General features: G+C 39.3%; 1 protein-coding gene across 1 annotated transcript in view; it reads left to right on the top strand.

The window, feature by feature from the left end:
• The window catches only part of LOC140200558 (NEDD4 family-interacting protein 1), a 55,663-nt gene extending 37,299 nt beyond the window's left edge, over positions 1–18,364 (top strand). Inside the window, exons 4-8 of the mRNA XM_072264060.1 lie at positions 1,772–1,859; positions 4,084–4,208; positions 7,843–7,909; positions 16,440–16,545; positions 17,712–18,364. Coding sequence (XP_072120161.1) covers positions 1,772–1,859; positions 4,084–4,208; positions 7,843–7,909; positions 16,440–16,543 — 384 coding nt within the window. The 3' untranslated portion in view covers positions 16,544–16,545; positions 17,712–18,364. The remainder of the gene's footprint in view (positions 1–1,771; positions 1,860–4,083; positions 4,209–7,842; positions 7,910–16,439; positions 16,546–17,711) is intronic.
• The last annotated feature ends 884 nt before the right edge of the window (positions 18,365–19,248 follow it).

Genomic DNA, 19,248 nt, shown 5'->3' with positions numbered 1-19,248 from the left:
ATTCCATATTTCCTTTTGATATACATGGAGGCTATTTATCCCATTGAATCTATGCTGGCTACCAGAACAATCACATTTCCCCACTAATTTGCCCCTAGCTCCCATCTGACTTGTGCTATGGGCAGCTTCTTTCATTCATTATGTGCCATGTTTTATGACATGGGCATTCATGGTCTTGACCGTAATTGTTCTTGGCATTTTTTTTCTACAGAAGTACTTTGCCATTGCCTCTAGGCAGTGTCTTCACAAGATGGGTGACACGGGCCATTATCAATATTCTTCATAGAACCTGGATCAGTGGTTGCATAACCAGTACTTGTGACATGCATCAGCTACTCATACGACCATTTACTGCCTACTGTCATGGCTTCACGTAGCCCTGATTTTGGGGAGGGGAGGGGGGCTAAGCAGGCGCTACACCTTGCCCAAGGGTGACCTGCAGGTTCGCAGAAGTACCTTGCACCACCAGAGATGTACCTGTACCTCGTCACCCTTTTGGTGACCAATTAACCGACCAACCTGTACATCTTTGTCACACGGAAGAAATGGAGCACCTGGCGGAAACCAGTGCAATCACAGGAAAAAGGTACAAGCTCCACAAAGACAGCACTGAGGTGAAGACTGAACCAGGTCACTGGAGCTGCAAGACAACAACTCTACTAATTATGCCATTGCCACCTTTTAACTGAGCTATTGTTCCACCACCCTGTTGGAAAAATGGCTCAAAAATACAAACCAAATGAACTATAAATGATCTTGCATCAATGATGGGTGCACAACTTGAATTAATTGTTCAACATGTAAAGTATATCAAAGAACCCTGATAAACGGTTGCAAACCCTGTCTCAAAGGGGTTGATCCTCGATCATTCTCCTTGACTGTAATAAGATGAGCTCCACATGTGTTGAGGAGTCCTTTTCATATTGTTTTCCAAGAGGCCTGTATGAAGAAATCAAACTGCTACTAGGCCATAAGGTTAGTTGGTGAATGTTGGTGGGTATCCAAATGGCTTATTGAGAAAGTGGCGCGGTTTATAGAGCTCCTGTCTCAGAGATACAGTCCCTGTACAGTCCTGACCTCCAGTGCTCTTTGTGTGGAGTTTTCATGCTCTTCATATAACTGCGTGGGCTTCTGCCAGGTGCTCTTGTTTCCTCCCATCTGTCAAAGATGGACAGGTTGGCAGGTTAATTGGCTGAAAGAGGGCAAATGCCTGAAAGAGAACAAGCAGCAGGTGTTGGTCAGAGAACTGACGTCAGGTCAAGAAGTTATACCAAGTAGAATGATGGTGAAATTTCTGCATTTTTATTTATTTAGTGATACAGCATGGAGTAGGCCCCTCTGGCCCTTCGAGCCTCACCTCCCCAACAACTCCAATTAACCCTAACCTAATCACGGGACAATTTGCAACAACCAGTTAACCTACTGGGTACATCCTTGGACTGGGAGGAAACTGGAGCACCGAGAAAACCCATGCATTCCGTGTTAAGGACTTGAGACTCTGTACAAAACAACGCCAGAATTGAACTCTGAACTCTGGAACTCCCTGGGCTGTACTAATGTCATGCTAACTGCTGTTCTACCATGGTGCCCATTGTGTTGTTCTTATAAACAGAAAATGCTGGAAATATTCTGTAGATCAGACAGCATCTGTGGAAAGAGAAATGTGAGATTCTTGATTAAATTTATTGTGTGGTTATTGTTTGCATATTTCGAATCCTCCAAAAAGAGGACAAACCTAAAAAAATTTTTTTTTTTTTTTTTTGCCTAACAGGATGATGATTTTTCAGGAAGGGATGACTTTGATGATGCAGACCAACTGAGGATAGGGAATGATGGTATATTCATGCTGACATTTTTCAGTAAGGATGATTTTGATTTATATTTATACAAAACTAAACATGTCTGAAAGTTATAAGTAATTTACCTTCAAGAGGTATTCCCCATACACAGTGGACAGTGCATTATGTAAAGCAAAGGCATTGTGCATTGTCACATACACTTTAATGATACTTCTGCAATTTGATAAAATAATTGCCAAAAACTCTTTGCAATTATATTGATAGTGAATTAGAGCCCTTTTATTTAGTTGCATTCATAGATAAGCTAATATTTGTGTAAATCTTAATTGGCATTGCAGGTTTTTGATATTGCACTCTTTTACCAGTATTGTTTTTTTGGGTCTGGAATAGAAGAGATCTGTAAAATTGTCTTCTTTCACCATCATGTGCAAGTTTTTAAAGCGGTTTAACATCGGAGACTTGAATTCCTGCACACAAATAGGTGAAACAGACGTGAAGTAGCTTTGAATCACAGGTGAAACCCAGATCTGATCAGCATAAGAGCACAAAGGGCCATCTGATCCTTTGAGTTTGCTCCATCTTGCATCAAAATCATGGCTGATCTTCCATCTCAATGCCATTTTCATGCATTATCCGCATATTCTCTGATTCCCTTAATATTTTGAATTAGCTCAGAAAGTGACCCCGCACAGTCATCTGAAAAAGAAGTCCAAATATTCATTACGCTTTGCATTCCTCCTCCTTTCAGTCCTAAACAGCCTGTTCCTTGTTTTGAGACTGATACCTGGTTGCGGACTATTTGTTAGGGATTCTTTTTGTATCAAGTCTGGCGAGCCTCGTGAGAATTTGTTTCAACGATCTTCTTTTATTTTTCTAATCTCTGGGAAATCCAGACCTAGTATACTCATTCATTCCTACCACAAACCTAACCTAACCTCCTGATGCCAGCCTTGGGAATCTGTGTTCAACTCACTTATCTTAAAGGTCCTTCCCAGGTTATGGTGGGGTTCTGTTCCTGCAAACAGTTCAGGTTACAAAGAATTCATAAGTTGGTTACAAAACATTTTGAATATGTACATAGAGTTCCCAGCAGAGGATACCTCCAGCAGTTGGTCTCCAACTGTGCATAATTTGAGCGTTCATAAGCTGGAGATGATCTTTACCCCCTTGAAACCTCTTATGTTCTTATCGCACCTAATTTTGTATCACTACCTAAGTTCGAAATTTGGTCCCAGCCAAATTACTGAGATAATTGTGACCAAACCAGCCGAAGCACAACTCGCTGCCTACTAACCCAAGAATGATCAGTTTACTTCCACTCTTGGCCTTCCGATCCATAACCAATTTCTCAGTGAGCATTAGTATACTCCTTCCCTTTTTATTGATTTCATCAGTAAGTTCTCTCTCCTGTAAAACGTCCTTTCTCATAGGAGAAAATGGATGGGGTAAATTATTGTGCATTAATGACAGTAAGGATCACCTACATTGTCTTGAATCCAAAAGCATCTGCACATTGTTTTACAATGGAGCAAGTGGGTCACCATTACAAATTCTTAACAGCAGTCAGTGGCAGTTTCTGTGGTTTCTGCATCATGTATTAATTCCCTAAAATTATGGAAAGAATTAGGTGTCCCTTTTCCAAGTGATGAAGTGGTCACACTATAATTCCCGCTTTCATATATAGTGGATGCATAAGGATTGCAGAAAATGCCACAGTCACCCTTCTACTGTTTCATAAGACCCAGGAGCAGAATTAAGCCATTCGGTCCCTTGACTATACTCCACCATTCTATCATGGCTGATTTATTATCCTTTTCAACCCCAGTCTACTGCCTTTCCGCTGTAACCTTTGACACCCTTACTAATCAAGAACCTATCAACCTCCGCTTTAAATATACCCAATGACTAGGGCTGCTCAGCAGTCTGTGACAATGAATTCCACAGATACACTACTCTCTGGATAAAGAAATTTCTCTTCATCTCTGTTCTAAAAGGATGTCCTTCTGTTCTGAGGCTGTACCTTCTGGTCCTAGACTTCGTCCACTATAGGGGGCTGGTTTCCAAGTTGTGCATCAAATTGTTTTTGGTGGTTCAGGGTCAAATTAAATTAGACATGTGGTCAGAATTGTTTAATATTTTGAATGGGTCTCAAGGCATTTCAAAGTTTAGGTACCAGAACTTGGTGTATTCACCTTGGGGAGGTGCAGTCTATGAAAACCAGAGAAGTCACAAGAAGCAAAATCAAATGTTATAACATTCTTCTTCCTTTTCTATTCTGTCCTAGTGGCATTCCTCTTCAACTGGATTGGTTTCTTCTTATCATTTTGTTTGACCACTTCAGCTGCTGGCAGGTATGGGGCCATCTCTGGATTTGGTCTCTCTCTGATTAAGTGGATCCTCATTGTTCGGGTAGGTATAATATATAATAAGATATAATAGAATCGTAGCAAGATGTTCTTTAAATTACATTCACATTTTGTATTTTTGTGACCATCCAGTATTCTATAAAGTGTTATAAATTCAGCTCCTTGTTGCCAAATCATGGCACCTAACTGGGTTTGATGTATGTTTACACAGTGTTATGACGTTCACACTATGAATGCCATTTCCCATTCAATTGGAAAATTTCAACCTTGGCACAATGAAATGCCAATTTCTTTGAAAGAAATGCTTTCACAAGAAGAAATCACAATCAAAGTTGCATTATTTCAAAATAATGTTCCAGTACTTGAACTATTTTTATGACTGAAACCTTGCGTGCAGCCTAAAAAGTACTTAAAACATAGAACAAAGAACAGTACAGCTGGAATCAACCCTTCGCCCCACAATGTCTGTACTATGATGCCAAGTTAAATAAATTCCATTTGCCCGTGCATCGCCTATGTCCTTCTCGCCCCTGTCTCTTCATGTGCCAAAGTGCCTCTGAAATGTTGCTGTCTTATCTGTTTCCACAAGGTGATGTGAAACTGGGAGGGGGGAAGGGGGGAATGAATCACCAATCAATTTTCCAGCTCTTTACTTCATCTCTGCCCCTCCCGGTTTCACCTCATCTTTTTTTTTCTCCGGTCCTGCCAAAGGGTCTGGGCCCAAAACGTTGACTGTATTTTTTTCCATAGATGTTGCCTGGCCTACTGAGTTCCTCCAGCATTTTGTGTGTGTTGCTTGGTCTCCAAATCTGTGTCGGGTCTCACCGAGAGCACCAGATACAATAGATGACCCCTACAAACTCAAAGGTGAAGTGTTGCCTCACCTGGAAGGACTGTTTGGGGCCCTGAATGGTAGTGAGGGAGGAGGTGTAGGAGCAAGCCATGGACACCGGGTGCCCTCCCAATTCCTCATTCAGAACGCATCCACTTTCAGATGCACATGGCTTAAATATATTATTGGCGAATTCCAGACAAGAGAGCCAGATGTAACATTTGTTCTGCAAGGATAAGAGCCAGGAGGTAGATCAGTGGGGAGGGACAAATGGACAAAGGAGTCGCCCAGGGAGCAATCCCTGCCGAAAGCAGAAAGTGGTGGGAGGTGGGGGGGTGTGGAAAGATGTGCTTGGTAATGGGATCCCGCTGAAGATGGCAGAAATTATGGAGAATCGTGTGCTGGATGCAGAGGCTGGTGGGGTGGTAGGTGAGGACAAGAGGAACCCTATCCCTGGTGGGATGGTGTGAGGATGGGTTGAGGGCAGACGTGTGCGAAATGGGAGCGATGCAGTTGAAGGCAGCGTGATGGTGAAGGAAGAAAAACACCTTTGAAGAAGAAGAAGGAGGACAGCTTAGTTCTGGGATGAAAAGCCTCATCCTGAGAGGAGATGCGGCAGAGACGGAGGAATTGAGTGCTCCTCCCCCTTTTCTTTCTTCCATGGCCTTCTGTCTTCTCTCATCAGATTCTCTCTTCTCCAGTCCTGTATCTCTCACCAATCATCCTCAGCTCTTTACTTCACCTGTTTTCTCCCCTCCCCCCCCCTTTCTGGTTTCATCAATCACCTTGTGGTTCTTCCCTCCCCTCCCCTCACTTTCTTACTCTGACTCCTCATCTTTTGTTCCAGTCCTGATAAAGGGTTTTGGCCCCAAACGTCAACTATACTCTTTTCCGTAGGTGCATTTTCACAGATGCTGCTTGACTATCTGTGTGTTAACAGCATTCAGTCTTCATTTCTAAGTTCAAAACTCAAAAGTAAATTTATTATCAAAGTACATAGATGTCACCATATTCAACCCTAGGATTTATTTTCTTGCAGACATACTCCATAAATCCAATAACTATAATAGAATCAAAGAAAAATCACAGCAACAGTGCGGATACCAGTATGCAGAGACAACAAGCTGCAAATACAAAAAGAAAAAACTGTAATAAATAAATCCAGAATAGAATAATAACTACAATACAATCAATGAAGGACTGCAGGGCATTCAACCACTGTTGGAAAATCAACAAACTGTGGCAATGCAAAAAGAAAGTAGTAATAATAAATAAATAAGCAATAAATATCAAGAACATGAGATGAAAAGTCCTTGAAAGTGAGTCCATAGGTTGTGGGAACAGTTCAGTGATGGGGCAAGTGAAGTTATCCTCTGAGCAAAGAGCCTGTTGGTTGAGGGGTAATAACTCTTCTTGAACCTAGTTTGGTGGGGGGGGGGGCACGGGTTTGTGTAGGTCTTGAGGCTCCTGTATCTTCCTGATGGCATGAACGAGACGGGAGTATGACATGGGTGGTGGAGTCCCTGATGATAGATGCTGCTTTCCTGCGACAATGCTCCGTGGGGAGGGCTTTACCCGTGATAGACTGGACTGTATCCACTACCTTTCTGTGGGATTTTCTGTTCAAAGGCATTGGTGTTTCCATACCAGGCAGGAATTGATTCAGACTTCTGGCATCCTTTTAATCAACCTCTCCCTCGCACAAAAAACACCGACAGTAACATCAAACATCCAACCCCTCTCTCACCCAAAAAAGTAACATATCGCCCACCTGCCAATTAGCAGCAAGAAAGAAAGCACAAAGAAAGGAGGCCAATGTAAGCTGCAGTCCACTTTAATAATCACGTGTCTAGGAATTTTGAAAACATCCTCAGACAGGATCCAGGAGAGCAACAGTTTGAATACAGTCCTACATGCGGTCTTCACCCACTGAGATGTGGCCTCCCATGGCTAGAATGGTGCAATAATAAAAAATACTGTTAAGTTGCAATCAGAACAGGGTCATGCAAAAAGAGAGCAAAATTTGTGAGGTAGTGTTCATGGATTAGTCCATTGTGCATTCAGAAATCTGATGGCAGAGGGGAAGAAGATATTCCTGATATGTTGAGTGTGTACCTCCTCCCTGATGTAGGAATGAGAAGAGAATTTGTCCTCTGACAGATACAAGGTCTTCAAGGGTTTCATGGTATTAGATTATTCATTGCGCAGTATTTCTGTTGCAAGTAATTCTATAAGTGTATCAGCAATGCTTAAATGGATCTTAGATTATTAACAGTTAGATTTCTTGAAATAAAATAACTTATGGCATAAAGCAAAATATGAAAAATTAACAGAAGTTGAAGATCAGAACTGTTAAAGCTATACTGCTCTGGTAGCATTGAGTATAAATAGTCTGTTTCTTGACAGTCTTTAATATGTTCCAGCTCACATTGTGGTTCTGTGCCACCCAGGTTCCTGTGTTTGGATGGTTCAAAGTTTCCCTTGCTCATTCTCTATCAGAAGTCTTCAAGAGGCTTAAATGTCCTTGTAGTCTTTGAAATAGTCAGAATTTCTGGGTAAATGCTAAAGAAAACTCACAAAGCTCTTAATAGTGCAGTTATTACTATAGTGTAGAAAATCAATGCTATTTGAGAAGATTTTGGTTTCTATAGAGGAATGATATTAGTGTGTTGAATAGTCTCTCAATTTTCTACTTGTCCTGTTGAAGATAATGAGGTGGCTATTTGATCCCTCAAATTATTATTGATGTGTTCATTTAAAATCAGCAGAACTATAATTAAAGGTATAAATTAACATATTCTGTTACATCTGTGGCCACTGTGTAAAAATAAACTTTTATTTTCAGTTCTCTACTTACTTTCCTGGATACTTTGATGGTCAGTACTGGCTCTGGTGGGTTTTCCTTGTGCTGGGTAAGTGTCTGATTTCCCTTTATTTTAAGAAGAAAATAATACTTTGATCATTTGTAAACACAGGCATTGCAAGGTTTGGATGATATTGATATCGCATTAGCTTGTTAACTTTTTTTTCTCTACATTAGCAATCACTGTGGTGCATTTGAGATTTCCCATGGCAAAAGTAAGTTCCTTTGCCTTCAGAACAATAATTCTCCCTAGTTTAGTAGCTTCTGTGTGATGAACCACTCCAAAACGAACGAGAGGAGATACAGTCCGGGAATGTGACGAGGGAGGAGATATATCTTGAGGTTTATCCCAGTTCATTGGCATGTAGAAAGGTTAAGATGATGTTAGCGTGCATCAGCTAAAGGTGCTGATACGGTGCTTTTAACACTTGCATCCAGAATTACTGTAATATTAGCAGGAAAGTTGAGGACCTTAACCACATTGAGGAATCAAGAAATGTTAATGAGCCTGGGAGTGCAGTACATAGGATGAATACTCGATACAAGTTAGTAACATTAAGTCCACAGATCAATTTCCCAGAGAATACTGTGTACACAATCATGTGGTGGATTGTCTGGGGAGATGAGTGAAATATATCTGCAGGACTAAGGAACTAGATTAATTCCAGAATGATCTACTTTAGTGTTCCACTTGAAGCCGTAATGCATAGCATGAGAATGTTTATAAACTGTTTTTGTTGCTGTACTGATACTGAGCTTGGATTTTTGAAGTTCGAAGTTTAAATTGCATCATGACAGTTGTGATTTTAAATTAATGTAATTAAATTTGGAATAATAAAGAATAATATAAATGAACAAAGTTATGACATTTATACTAAAAACCAACCTGTTCACTAATGCTGAGGAAAGAAATCTGCCAGCGTTTCCCAGTCTAATTCCAGTTGAATTATTGTAGTTGAAATAATAAGTGCCTTCAACACAATCTGAAGTGGTAAAGGAGTTATATTTGGTTCAGGGCAGGACAATGAGAGATGAAGAATAAATAGTGGTCTTGCCAGTCATGTGTGCAAAGTGGGTGGCAACAAGGAAACAAACCTGCACAAAAATACCCAAGTGGGATGAAGTAATTTAGTTGCTGTCTCCTGTCAATGACTGTGTCTGCCCTTTAGTTGGTAATTAGTAGGAAGGAATTGTAAAATTCTTAAACAATGTGATTTCTGTATGCTCCAGGTTGTAATGTTATTTCAGTTTTTAATATATTTCAACTGACGCCATGGTTGTGTAGTGGTTACTGCAACACTATAAAAGCCTGGGTGTCGGAGTTCAGAATTCAGTTCGGCAACCTCTGTAAGAAAGTTTGTATGTTCCTCGCATGTGCATGTGGGTTTCCTACAGATGCTCTGCTTTCCTCCAACAGTCCATAGACATACTGGTTACTGGGTTAATTTGTCATTGTAAGTCGTCCCGTAATTAGGCCAGGGGTTAAATTGGTGGGTTGCTGGGCAGCATGGCTCAGTGGGTCGGAAGAGCCTGTTCCGCACGACATTTCTAAATAAATAAATACAGAGCAACATTTTGAGCCACGGATCTGTTCCCATATGTGACATGATTAAACAGAGATGTACACATTGGATACTGACCATTGCAGTTTGATGTCAGTGTTGAGCTCAGCATTACTTCCATTTAAAATGTTGTGTCTTCAGTATTATGCTGCATGTCTCCTGCTCCTGGTTAATAATCTAGTGCGTTTTTAACATAATTTTAAAAATCTGGAGATTGTTAGCAGTACAGAAAGTGTTATTACACTCATAACATTAATATTAATCTTAATATTGTGCAATGGTTGAAATGGAACTATTTCTTGTTCTCAAAAGGGGCTGACTTCCTTTGGTTCTGTAGTGGAAGGCCAATAAATTCTACAGTTAGGTTTATAATGGTTCGTAATACTATTTATTCAAAATATAGTGTGACAGTACTGTAAGATGGCAGTCATTCAGATTGGTTTGAACATTTTGAATGTTTTTTTTAATGAAAAGCTCAGTAAATGAAGTATAGCTTGATGAGTATAACCAAAAGGTTTTGTGAAATACATGAAAAATGCATATATGTTACTCCAATGGACTCTGATCTGCCTTGTGTACTTTCATGAACTGTTTACTATTTATAACTGTTTAGTATATCTTTGAACTATGTAGGGAGAACTTTGTTCCTGTGAACTTTGCCTCAAAAACTTGTCAAAAAATTACAGAATTATCCATTGGCAAAGCAACTTTACCTAGAACATTTATTTATTTTGCACCCTCAGTCAATGATCTCTGGTGAATTAATTAAAAGCAGAAGGAATGGTTATGTTAGCAGTAGGTTTCAGATTGTCTCCTTTATTGACATTTGTGTTGAGAGCAGAATTCGGCATCTTGCATTTGTTTATTATATAGCAACCATGTTGGAAGCCCACCTGTGTGAGTGGTGAGTAGGTTGGGATTTTGCTCAGTTGTGATGTCCTCCTTCTTTGTATCTACATTTTAAATGACTTTAGCAATATTCGAGATGATATTCGTGGAATATACCAAAGACAGGATTAAGGAGGAAAAGGACAAAGATCCATTCAGTTTTTCCTAATGATTTATGATTTTTCATATATTCCAGTAGGCTTTGTCTACTTTGAGAACATGGCAATAATTTAGTTTGCAAAATAAAACATAATAACATAAACACGTGTCAGGACTAAATGCTACAAGCAGACCTGACTTTTACTTAAAAATTGTGTTTGCAACCCTGGTCTTCTGAAAAATGGTACTTTCTGAATTTAAGTTTCAATAAATTTATTGGGGTAGTGCAAATTAAAATGAATGGAACTGAAGGCTGCTTTCAAAGTCCATACACTTTCCTAGAGTATAGTTTCATCTGACAGTGATATAAATGCCAAAAATATGTTTCTAACCAACTTTAATGATCTGTGTTGGGAAGTGTGTGGCCATGTACTTTGATAGAAGGAATAAAGGTGTAAATTATTTTCTAAACGTGGAGCAAATTCAGAAACTGGAAGTGCAAAGGGACTTAGGAGTCCTAGTCCTGCATTCCCTAAAGATTAACTTGCTGGGTTGAGGCTGTGGTAAGGAAGGCAAATGCAATGTTAACATTCATTTCCAAAGGACTAGAATATAAAAGCAAGGTGCCTAATGCTGAGGATTTATAAGACAATGGTCAGACCACACTTGAAGTATTGTGAGCAGCTTTGGACCCCATATCTTAGAAAGGATGTGCCGGTGTTGGAGAGGGTCCAGAAGAGGTTTGCGAAGATGATCCTGGGAATGAATGGGTTAACATATGAGAAGTGTTTGATGGCCTTGGGTCTATACACAGTGGAGTTTAGAAGAAAGAAAGGGACATCTCATTGAAACCTATCAAGTATTGAAAGGCCTAGATCAAGTGGATATGGAGAGGAGGTTTCCTCTAGTGGGGCTGTCTGGGACTAGAGGGCAGAGACTCAGAATAGGGGGACATGCATTTAGAACAGAAATGCGCAATTTCTTTAGCCAGAGGGTAGTGAAACTGGAATTTATTGCCACAGACAGCTGTAGAGGCCAAGTCATTTGGGTATATTTAAAGTGCAAGTTGGCATGTTCTTGTTTAGTAAGGGTGTCAAAGGTTAGAGGGAGAAGGCAGGAGAATGGGGTTAAGGGAGAACATAAATCAGCCATGTTGTAATGGTGCAGCATATTCATTGGGCTGAATGGTGTAACTGTGCTCCTATATCTTACAATCTTATTTACTAAAATACATTATCCTGAGCATGATCCCAAACATAAATTTTCAGGGAAGAAAATGAAAAATACTGAAAATAGCTGAGTTGAACTTGCAAAATTGTGCAATCTAATGCAGGGGTCCCCAAACTTTTTTGCACCGCGGACCGGTTTAATATTGACAATATTCTTGCGGACTGGCCGACGGGGGGGTGGGGGGGTGAGCGTTCATGTAGGGTTAAACTCACCTCAACATGTCTTTTACAGTTAGGGTTGCCAACTTTCTCACTCACAAATAAGGGACAAAAGTAGCAGTCAAATCCCGGGACACTTTACCCCAGAAAAGACTACCATGACCATGAAGCCTTGCACGGGCACCTGTGTGCGTATGTGCCGATTTTTTTTCCCCCACAAATTGGTTTTGCCTTCATCTTCCCGACTATACAGTACATACATTATTTCTACTTTATATAGACTGTGTATTTATCATATCATTCCTGCTTTTACTATATGTTAGTGTTATTTATTTTCGGTTTTGTGTGTTATTTGGTAGGTTATTTTTTGGGTCTGGGAACGCTCAAAAATTTTTCCCATATAAACTAATGGTAATTGCTTCTTCGCTTCACGCCATTTCGGCACGAAGGGTTTCATAGGAACGCTCTACCTTAGCGGGGGAAATATGGGACAAGGGCGGTCCCGTATGGAACAGACCAACTTTGCCCAATATACGGGATGTCCCGGCAAATACGGGACAGTTGGCAACCCTATGTTCAAGTTCAACAGTGCATGGCAGGGAATGAGGAAAGGTGCAGCTGACTCGTATTGTTTCCTCACGGCCCGGTAGCGCATGCTTTGCGGCACGGTGGTTGGGGACCGCTGATCTAATGGATGTGCAAGTAGGATACTGTTGTGAATCTGCAAAAGATAAGTGAAAAGATGGAGTTGAATGCAAATTACCAGAGAGCTATGACTTTGCAGTCATTAAGTACTGTATGTTGAAGACTGATTTCTTTAAATCCTTGGACATAAAGAAAATCAAAGGATATCAGGTGTGAATGGTAAAGTGGCAGTGCCGTAGATCCATGGTGCACACTGTGTATCTCTAGTGTTTCGTTTACTCTGGCCGCTTTTAAAGAGGCATCTTCGTTCCCAGAGCATCAACAGAAGATCTTCCTGCTGGTAGTTGCAAACTCATTTCTAGGAATTCACTTGCAGCCATGCCTCTGCAGTGACCAAAATCCTTTCTATAACTGCATCTGCATTGACAGCCAATAAAAAAATCATAACATATTAAGAATTAAATCGTAATTCCCTAAAAAAAATTTTAAGACAATTTAATAAAAATTTATGAATGCAATGTACATTTTCTTGAAATAATTACCTGAAACTTGTATCTCTCCCTTTTGAACTTTTCCTCTTTATTGAGTAGATTTACCAAGCTCAAGTCCCCCAAGAAGAGTTTTGATACACAGATTTCACAGTGTAGTTGCTGGAACTTGGTGCTCCACTGGATTCCATAGATCTGATGCAGGAGTTTGATCAGAATGATAATGGAAAGCATCTCTTAAAGTTCAAGATTCTGTGTTTGTGTGTGATCAGCCTTCTGAAGTATTTTGAATTATTGGTATAGCCCTCTCCACAAAGTTATGCACCACTGATGAATTTGAGCCATGATTTAGTTGAGCCATGAATTAATTGATCAGGCTGCCAAGGTGTTTGGCTTACTTTCTTCCTTATTATTGCAATTCTACTTTGCCTAAATTAATCAAAACATAGAAAACTTACAGCACAATACAGGCCCTTCGGCCCACAAAGCTGTGCTGAACATGTCCTTACCATAGAAATTACCTAGGATTGCCCATAACCCTCTGTTTTTCTAAGCTCCATGTACCTGTCCAGGAGTCTCTTAAAAGACACTATCGTATCCACCTCGGCAGCCCAATCCACACACTCACCACTCTCTGTGTTTTTTAAAAAAGACACACAACTTAACATCTCCTCTGTACCTACTTCCAAGCACCTTAAAACTGTGCCCTCTCGTGCTAGCCATTTCAGCCCTGGGAAAATGCCTGTGACTATCCACAAGATCAATGCCTCTCCTCATCTTGTACTCCTCTATCAGGTCACTTCTCATCCTCTGTCACTCCAAGGAAAAAAGGCTGAGTTCACTCAACCTATTCTCATAAGGCATGCTCCCCAATCCAGGCAACATTCTTACAAATCTCCTCTGCACCCTTTCTATGGTTTCCACATCCTTCCTGTAGTGAGGCGACCAGAACTGAGCAGAGTACTCCAAGTGGGGTCTGACTAGGGTCCTTATAGCTGCAACATTACCTCTCGGCTCCTAAACTCAATCCCACGATTGATGAAGGCCATATAATAGGAAAGAAAAGAAATAGTTCCTCTCAGTTAATTCACACCTCAGTATTTCAACTATCCCTGCTAATCATCCAACTGTACCAATGTCTTTTAATCCATTTCCACACCTAATAACCCTATTTCTAAAATGAAATCAGTTTGCGTCCTTTTGTGACATAAGAGAAACAAGTGAAATAGCGAAAGTCTGCTGCTCTTTCATAAGTGCATGAGATATTTTAAGAACACAAGCCTGGGTGTTAATACTGTACCCGAAAGACACTATTTCTATCTGTAACATGGCCTATAGTACAATACCACAGTCTCAGACTAAAATTTAGTGCCCAGATCTTTCAGATTGGTGTTTGAAGATGCAGTCTGCTCTTGAAGTGAGTAAGTCATCAACTGAACTACAGAAGTTATTTAACTATTTTACCTGCTGATGATTTTTTTTTTTCCCTTGAAAATTTCTGTGTTTTCTAGGTTCTACTGGTCTGATTAACTTTAATAGTACTGTTTCTGGTTAACTGTCAAAAAAAAGATTTCCCTGACCTTTTATGTTATCTCACTTGCTGCATTAAAGAGATCATTCTTCTCATTAAACTTCACTTCCCTTGAGTGTTAAACTCAGAACTGTAGACAGCTTTCCAAGTGATGTACTAAGACCTGTCTTTCCTCTGAGGTGATTTATGTTCCACGGTTATACCTTTGCCATGTCGTTAATTTCACTGAAAATTATAAACCTGCCATAGTTCAAGCTCCTTTCTAAGATCTGTTTATGCTAATTCTCCTACCTTGTTGAATTTATTTCCTAATCCCTTTCAGTGCAGAATGCTCTTGTATTCATCAGTTATAAAAGTTATTAGCCCCTGTTGGATCCTAATTGCAGTTTCATTCTCCATCCCTACAGAAACCTGTCATATTCAGATTTTATCACTAGCTCTGTCTCACTACTCAGTCAGCTGTTAGGTTAAAACTTGGTGCTTTAACCCAGTGCTGATTATCAGAGCTCTGTAATCTCAGTAAAGTAGCTTATATCCATTTTTGTTGTAGCACCTGGCTCTAACTTCCATCTTATTACAGCTGAAACCTTTATCCACAGTTGCCTCTTCAGGCCTCTTCATTACTACTATTCCTGTGAGATCATCTTAACAGCCCATATCCTGCCACCTGTTCTTGCTGATTTATATTGGTTATCTGTCACTCAGTATTAAATGTTAAATCCCCATTCCTTCCAAGGCCTGGTGCAGCCCTTTACTGCAACCATCTCTGGGCCTAATCTCCTGTCAGATAATATGCTGTACTGACTTTTTTTTTAAATCTGCTCCACTAACATGAGAGCATTAATCTATTATATCCCTATTCTCCAGAATATCTTCCTTAAATGCTTCCGTCATAAACATTCTCAAATATATCTTAAGGGGCAAATACTGGGCACCATTTCTAAATATCTTGGTGTCAATTGTTTATACTATTTCTTTCGTCCCTTGCCTTGGTCCCTTGAGGTGTTTTCTTAATTATAAGTATGTACAAGTGCAAGTTGTTGCTGCTCCATGCTGTTTTATTGGTAGATTTTATAAGTTTTCATTGCATCAATGAACCAAAATACTGAACTGTGTGGTACTTGTACCTCAGATCCACATTTACTTATCCTTTTTATTAATTGTTTCATGTTGACCTTAAATTTACATTTTTTGTTTGGTTAGAAGCTTATAAAACGCAAGGAGGGTGTTTGTTACCAGTCTTTTATTTTGAACTTTGGCACCAAATCCAGATAATTATCTTTTAAGACCTTCCATTACATAATGACATCCAAGAAGCCGAGGTGCTTTATCAGGCAAAAATCTCCTGAATCCTCAATGGCTGTTGCTTAATTAGCTATTATGTCAGTTCCAATGGATGAGTGAGCATGTAGTGTCCTCTGATTCAGTATTTGGGTGCAGATACATCAAGTAAAACAGCATAGATCAGCCCAACTCATCCATGCTGACCAACATGTCCATGTAACTGGTCTCAATAGCCTCCATTTGCTCTATATTCTTTTAAACCTCTCATTCATATACCTGTCAAAATGTCTTTTAAATGTTTTAATTGTACTTGCTTAAAACAGTTACTCTGGCATTTCGTTCCATACACCCACCACCTTCTGCTTAAAGAAGTTTCCCCTTTATATTTCTTGCAGTTGCAATTTTTGTATCTAATTTCTATAAATCTGTTTCTTAGAATTTTAAAGAAAATTTGTCGTTGGAAGAAATTGTGAACTTAGTATTTGCATGTTATTATGAATTGTGTCTAATATTTTTGGAGCCCTCTGAATTATCAGCATTTATATAAAGGGTCTTGTTAATGTACAAGCTGAAGACTTACTGGCTAAATGGTACATTAATGAAGGGTCTAGCAATAATAACATTATGCATTGAATAATAATGACATAGGTTTTGTTATTTTTTTCAAGCATTCTAATGTCTGTCTATCTTACAGGATTTCTGCTTTTCCTCCGCGGATTCATTAATTATGCAAAAGTCCGGAAAATGCCAGATACTTTTGCCTCTCTGCCAAGGACTCGGGTCCTTTTCATCTATTAAGGGTAATGTTTTGTGGCTTATCAATATTCAGTAAAGACCTTGCACTATTATCCACCTCTTTGGTTGCAAAATATAAAAATGGAATTCTGCAGATGTTGGAAATCCAGAGTAATACACAGAAAATGCTTAAGGAACTCAGCAGGTCAGGCAGCATCTATGGAGAGCAAAAAACCATCAACATTTTAGGCCGAGATCCTTCATCAGGACTCCTGAGTAATTTTCTTCTGAAATGTTGGCTGTTCATTCTCTGCATCGATGCCGTCTGACTTGCTGGGTTCCTTCAGCATTTTGGGTGTGTTAGGTTTTAAAATGGATGCCTTTTCATTGTATTGAAATTTGCATTGCAATTTTAACCCAGAGAACACATGAAGAATGGGGAACTGTATATGTGCTAAACATATGGTTGTTAAATAAAACACCAATGAACATGCAGAGTTAAATGAACTTGGATTTCAGTGGTATTTTAATCAAAAAGTTCTGCATTAGAAATTTTGAAGAGAGTTTAGTCCTAAGGTTCTTGCGATTTACTTTCAAATTGATGGCAAAATGAAAGGCCATCAAACTGGAACAGTAACAGTGTTTCTCTCTTCAGATGTGTGACCTGTTGAGTTCTGCCACTGTTTCCTGCTTTTATTGTAGATTTCCAGGATCCGCAGTATTTTAATTTTAAATTTCACTTTAAATTCTTTTTTTTCCTGTGGTCATCTTAAATGCAATTTGGCATCCTTTTTTAAATAATTATTTTTATTTGGAAAGAGATTTTGTCTGTTCACTGTTAAAACCTGTCAGTTTCTTCGGTTGCAATACGCTATGTATTCTATAGTTTTTTTTAGAAATGAAGTGTGCTTGCTTTGAGTTCAAGCAGTAAATATGAGATACTGAATTTTCTTATATTAATGCAACTGTTTTGTTGTTTGTGAATGAAATCAAATGTCATGTAGAATGATGCCAGCTTTAAGCTGAAAGATCTCCAAGCGACTGGAAGGAGGAGAGTTGTACATTTATCTATTCATAGTATTAGATTATTCACTCCGTTGTTTTATATAGCATCAGATACTTCCATGTCTGATGGTATTGGTGTAATCTTCTTACAGTTTTTTTTTCCTGTTTTGACTGAAAATAGAATGGTCTCATTATAGTTTGGAATTTTTTTTTCTTCCCGCTGCAGATGGTTTCCTGGAGAGTGATTTCCTGCATCCGTAGGTTGAGCAGCTCGTTCACTAGCAACTGACACCTGCAGGAAGTGGACACAACTGGGACACAGAAGGAGGGACGTGGGGGTGGGCTGGGCGGGAGAAATTTCACTGCATTAAAAAGGAAAGTGAGGGCAGTGTTTCATATCTATGTTTTTAGATGTACAATTTTAATAGTGAATGCTGAAGACTTGTAATCATTAAACTGTTCTAGTGGCTTCTGTTGAAGTGCTATCGCAACTGGTCTGTGATGTATTAACAATGCCTTATTCATTTGTAGTCATTACCTAGCATGCACTTTGCCCTTCTGGTCAATAGAGGGCAAAATTGCTTTACTATTCCCTCAAGGTTTTATCGTCAGTGGGTTTAAAAGAAAAGACAACATAGTATAGAAATGATGCTGGTCATGATATGTTGAAAATAATGTGCTTCTTGAAGCTTACTATCTCTGTAAAATGGTAAGATGATATGTTATTGTTTGCAGAACGGCTCTTCTGCATTTTAAGAACAGATTAAAGCACTTTCTGTGCTTTCTGTCAAGAGGTATTGGACTGTACCTTTGGGTTTTATTATATTCTAAAATATATGACTGTAAATAAATCAGAAGATCTAATAAATGTGACTTATATAGGCGCTTTCAGAATCAGTGCTTGTTCAGTGAAACAAAGTCTTCAAAGCTTCAAAGTAGATTTATTATCGAAATACGTATGCGGTATACAACACTGAGATTCATCTTCCTACAGATTGCCACGGAACAAAGAAAGAAAAAGGGAACCATGGAACCTGTGCAAAGAAAAAAAACATCAAACCTTAAATGTGCAAAAAAAACACACATAGCAACAAAAGAGAGCGAAAACACACAGAATATGAAACAGCAAACCACAAATCATCGAAACATCCCAGACATGTTCAGTTCAGTTCAGTTCAATCTCCCGCTGTGACATTTATTAACTTCAAGCCACAGAGCCAGTCTGCCCCATCAAAATAGCAGCAAAAAAAAACGAACAACCAGAAACACATTATAACGTGAACTACAGAGTCCAATCCACAAACTATGTCATTAAACCTTGCCCGAGACCCAGGACTCCAGCACCATTATCTGGCTTTTACACAGAGTTCTATTCTTCTATATTTCAATGTTCACTTATTTCTTACCCTGATTTTTTTCTTTGAATTCTGTTTGCCAGATATTCCCAACTGTGGATTTGGCAAATGCTGATGAGTTTCACTTTTATTTTAACTGGATCTACAAGACTCTGTCAAGTAATGTGGCTACTCCAATTTCCTGCTTTGCGAAGTTGATGCAATGACTGAGATTAATCTTGAGACCTTTTATCCACCCCGCTCAGAACTATAAAAGGAAAATCAGTATGGGGATCAGGCTGACTGATCCATCATGACTAAATGCATGTGTGAAGCCTTGTTGGTTTGATTTCTGTCATTGCAGAGTGGAACAACTTACCAGTATTTATGTTGAGCATCTTGACATTACTATGGCATAAAGGAAGACCC

The sequence above is a fragment of the Mobula birostris genome, chromosome 7 (genome assembly GCF_030028105.1).
Source record: "Mobula birostris isolate sMobBir1 chromosome 7, sMobBir1.hap1, whole genome shotgun sequence".
NCBI lineage: Eukaryota > Metazoa > Chordata > Chondrichthyes > Myliobatiformes > Myliobatidae > Mobula > Mobula birostris.
Note: the sequence above shows the minus strand (reverse complement) of the source record. Positions and strands in the feature narration are given on the sequence as shown.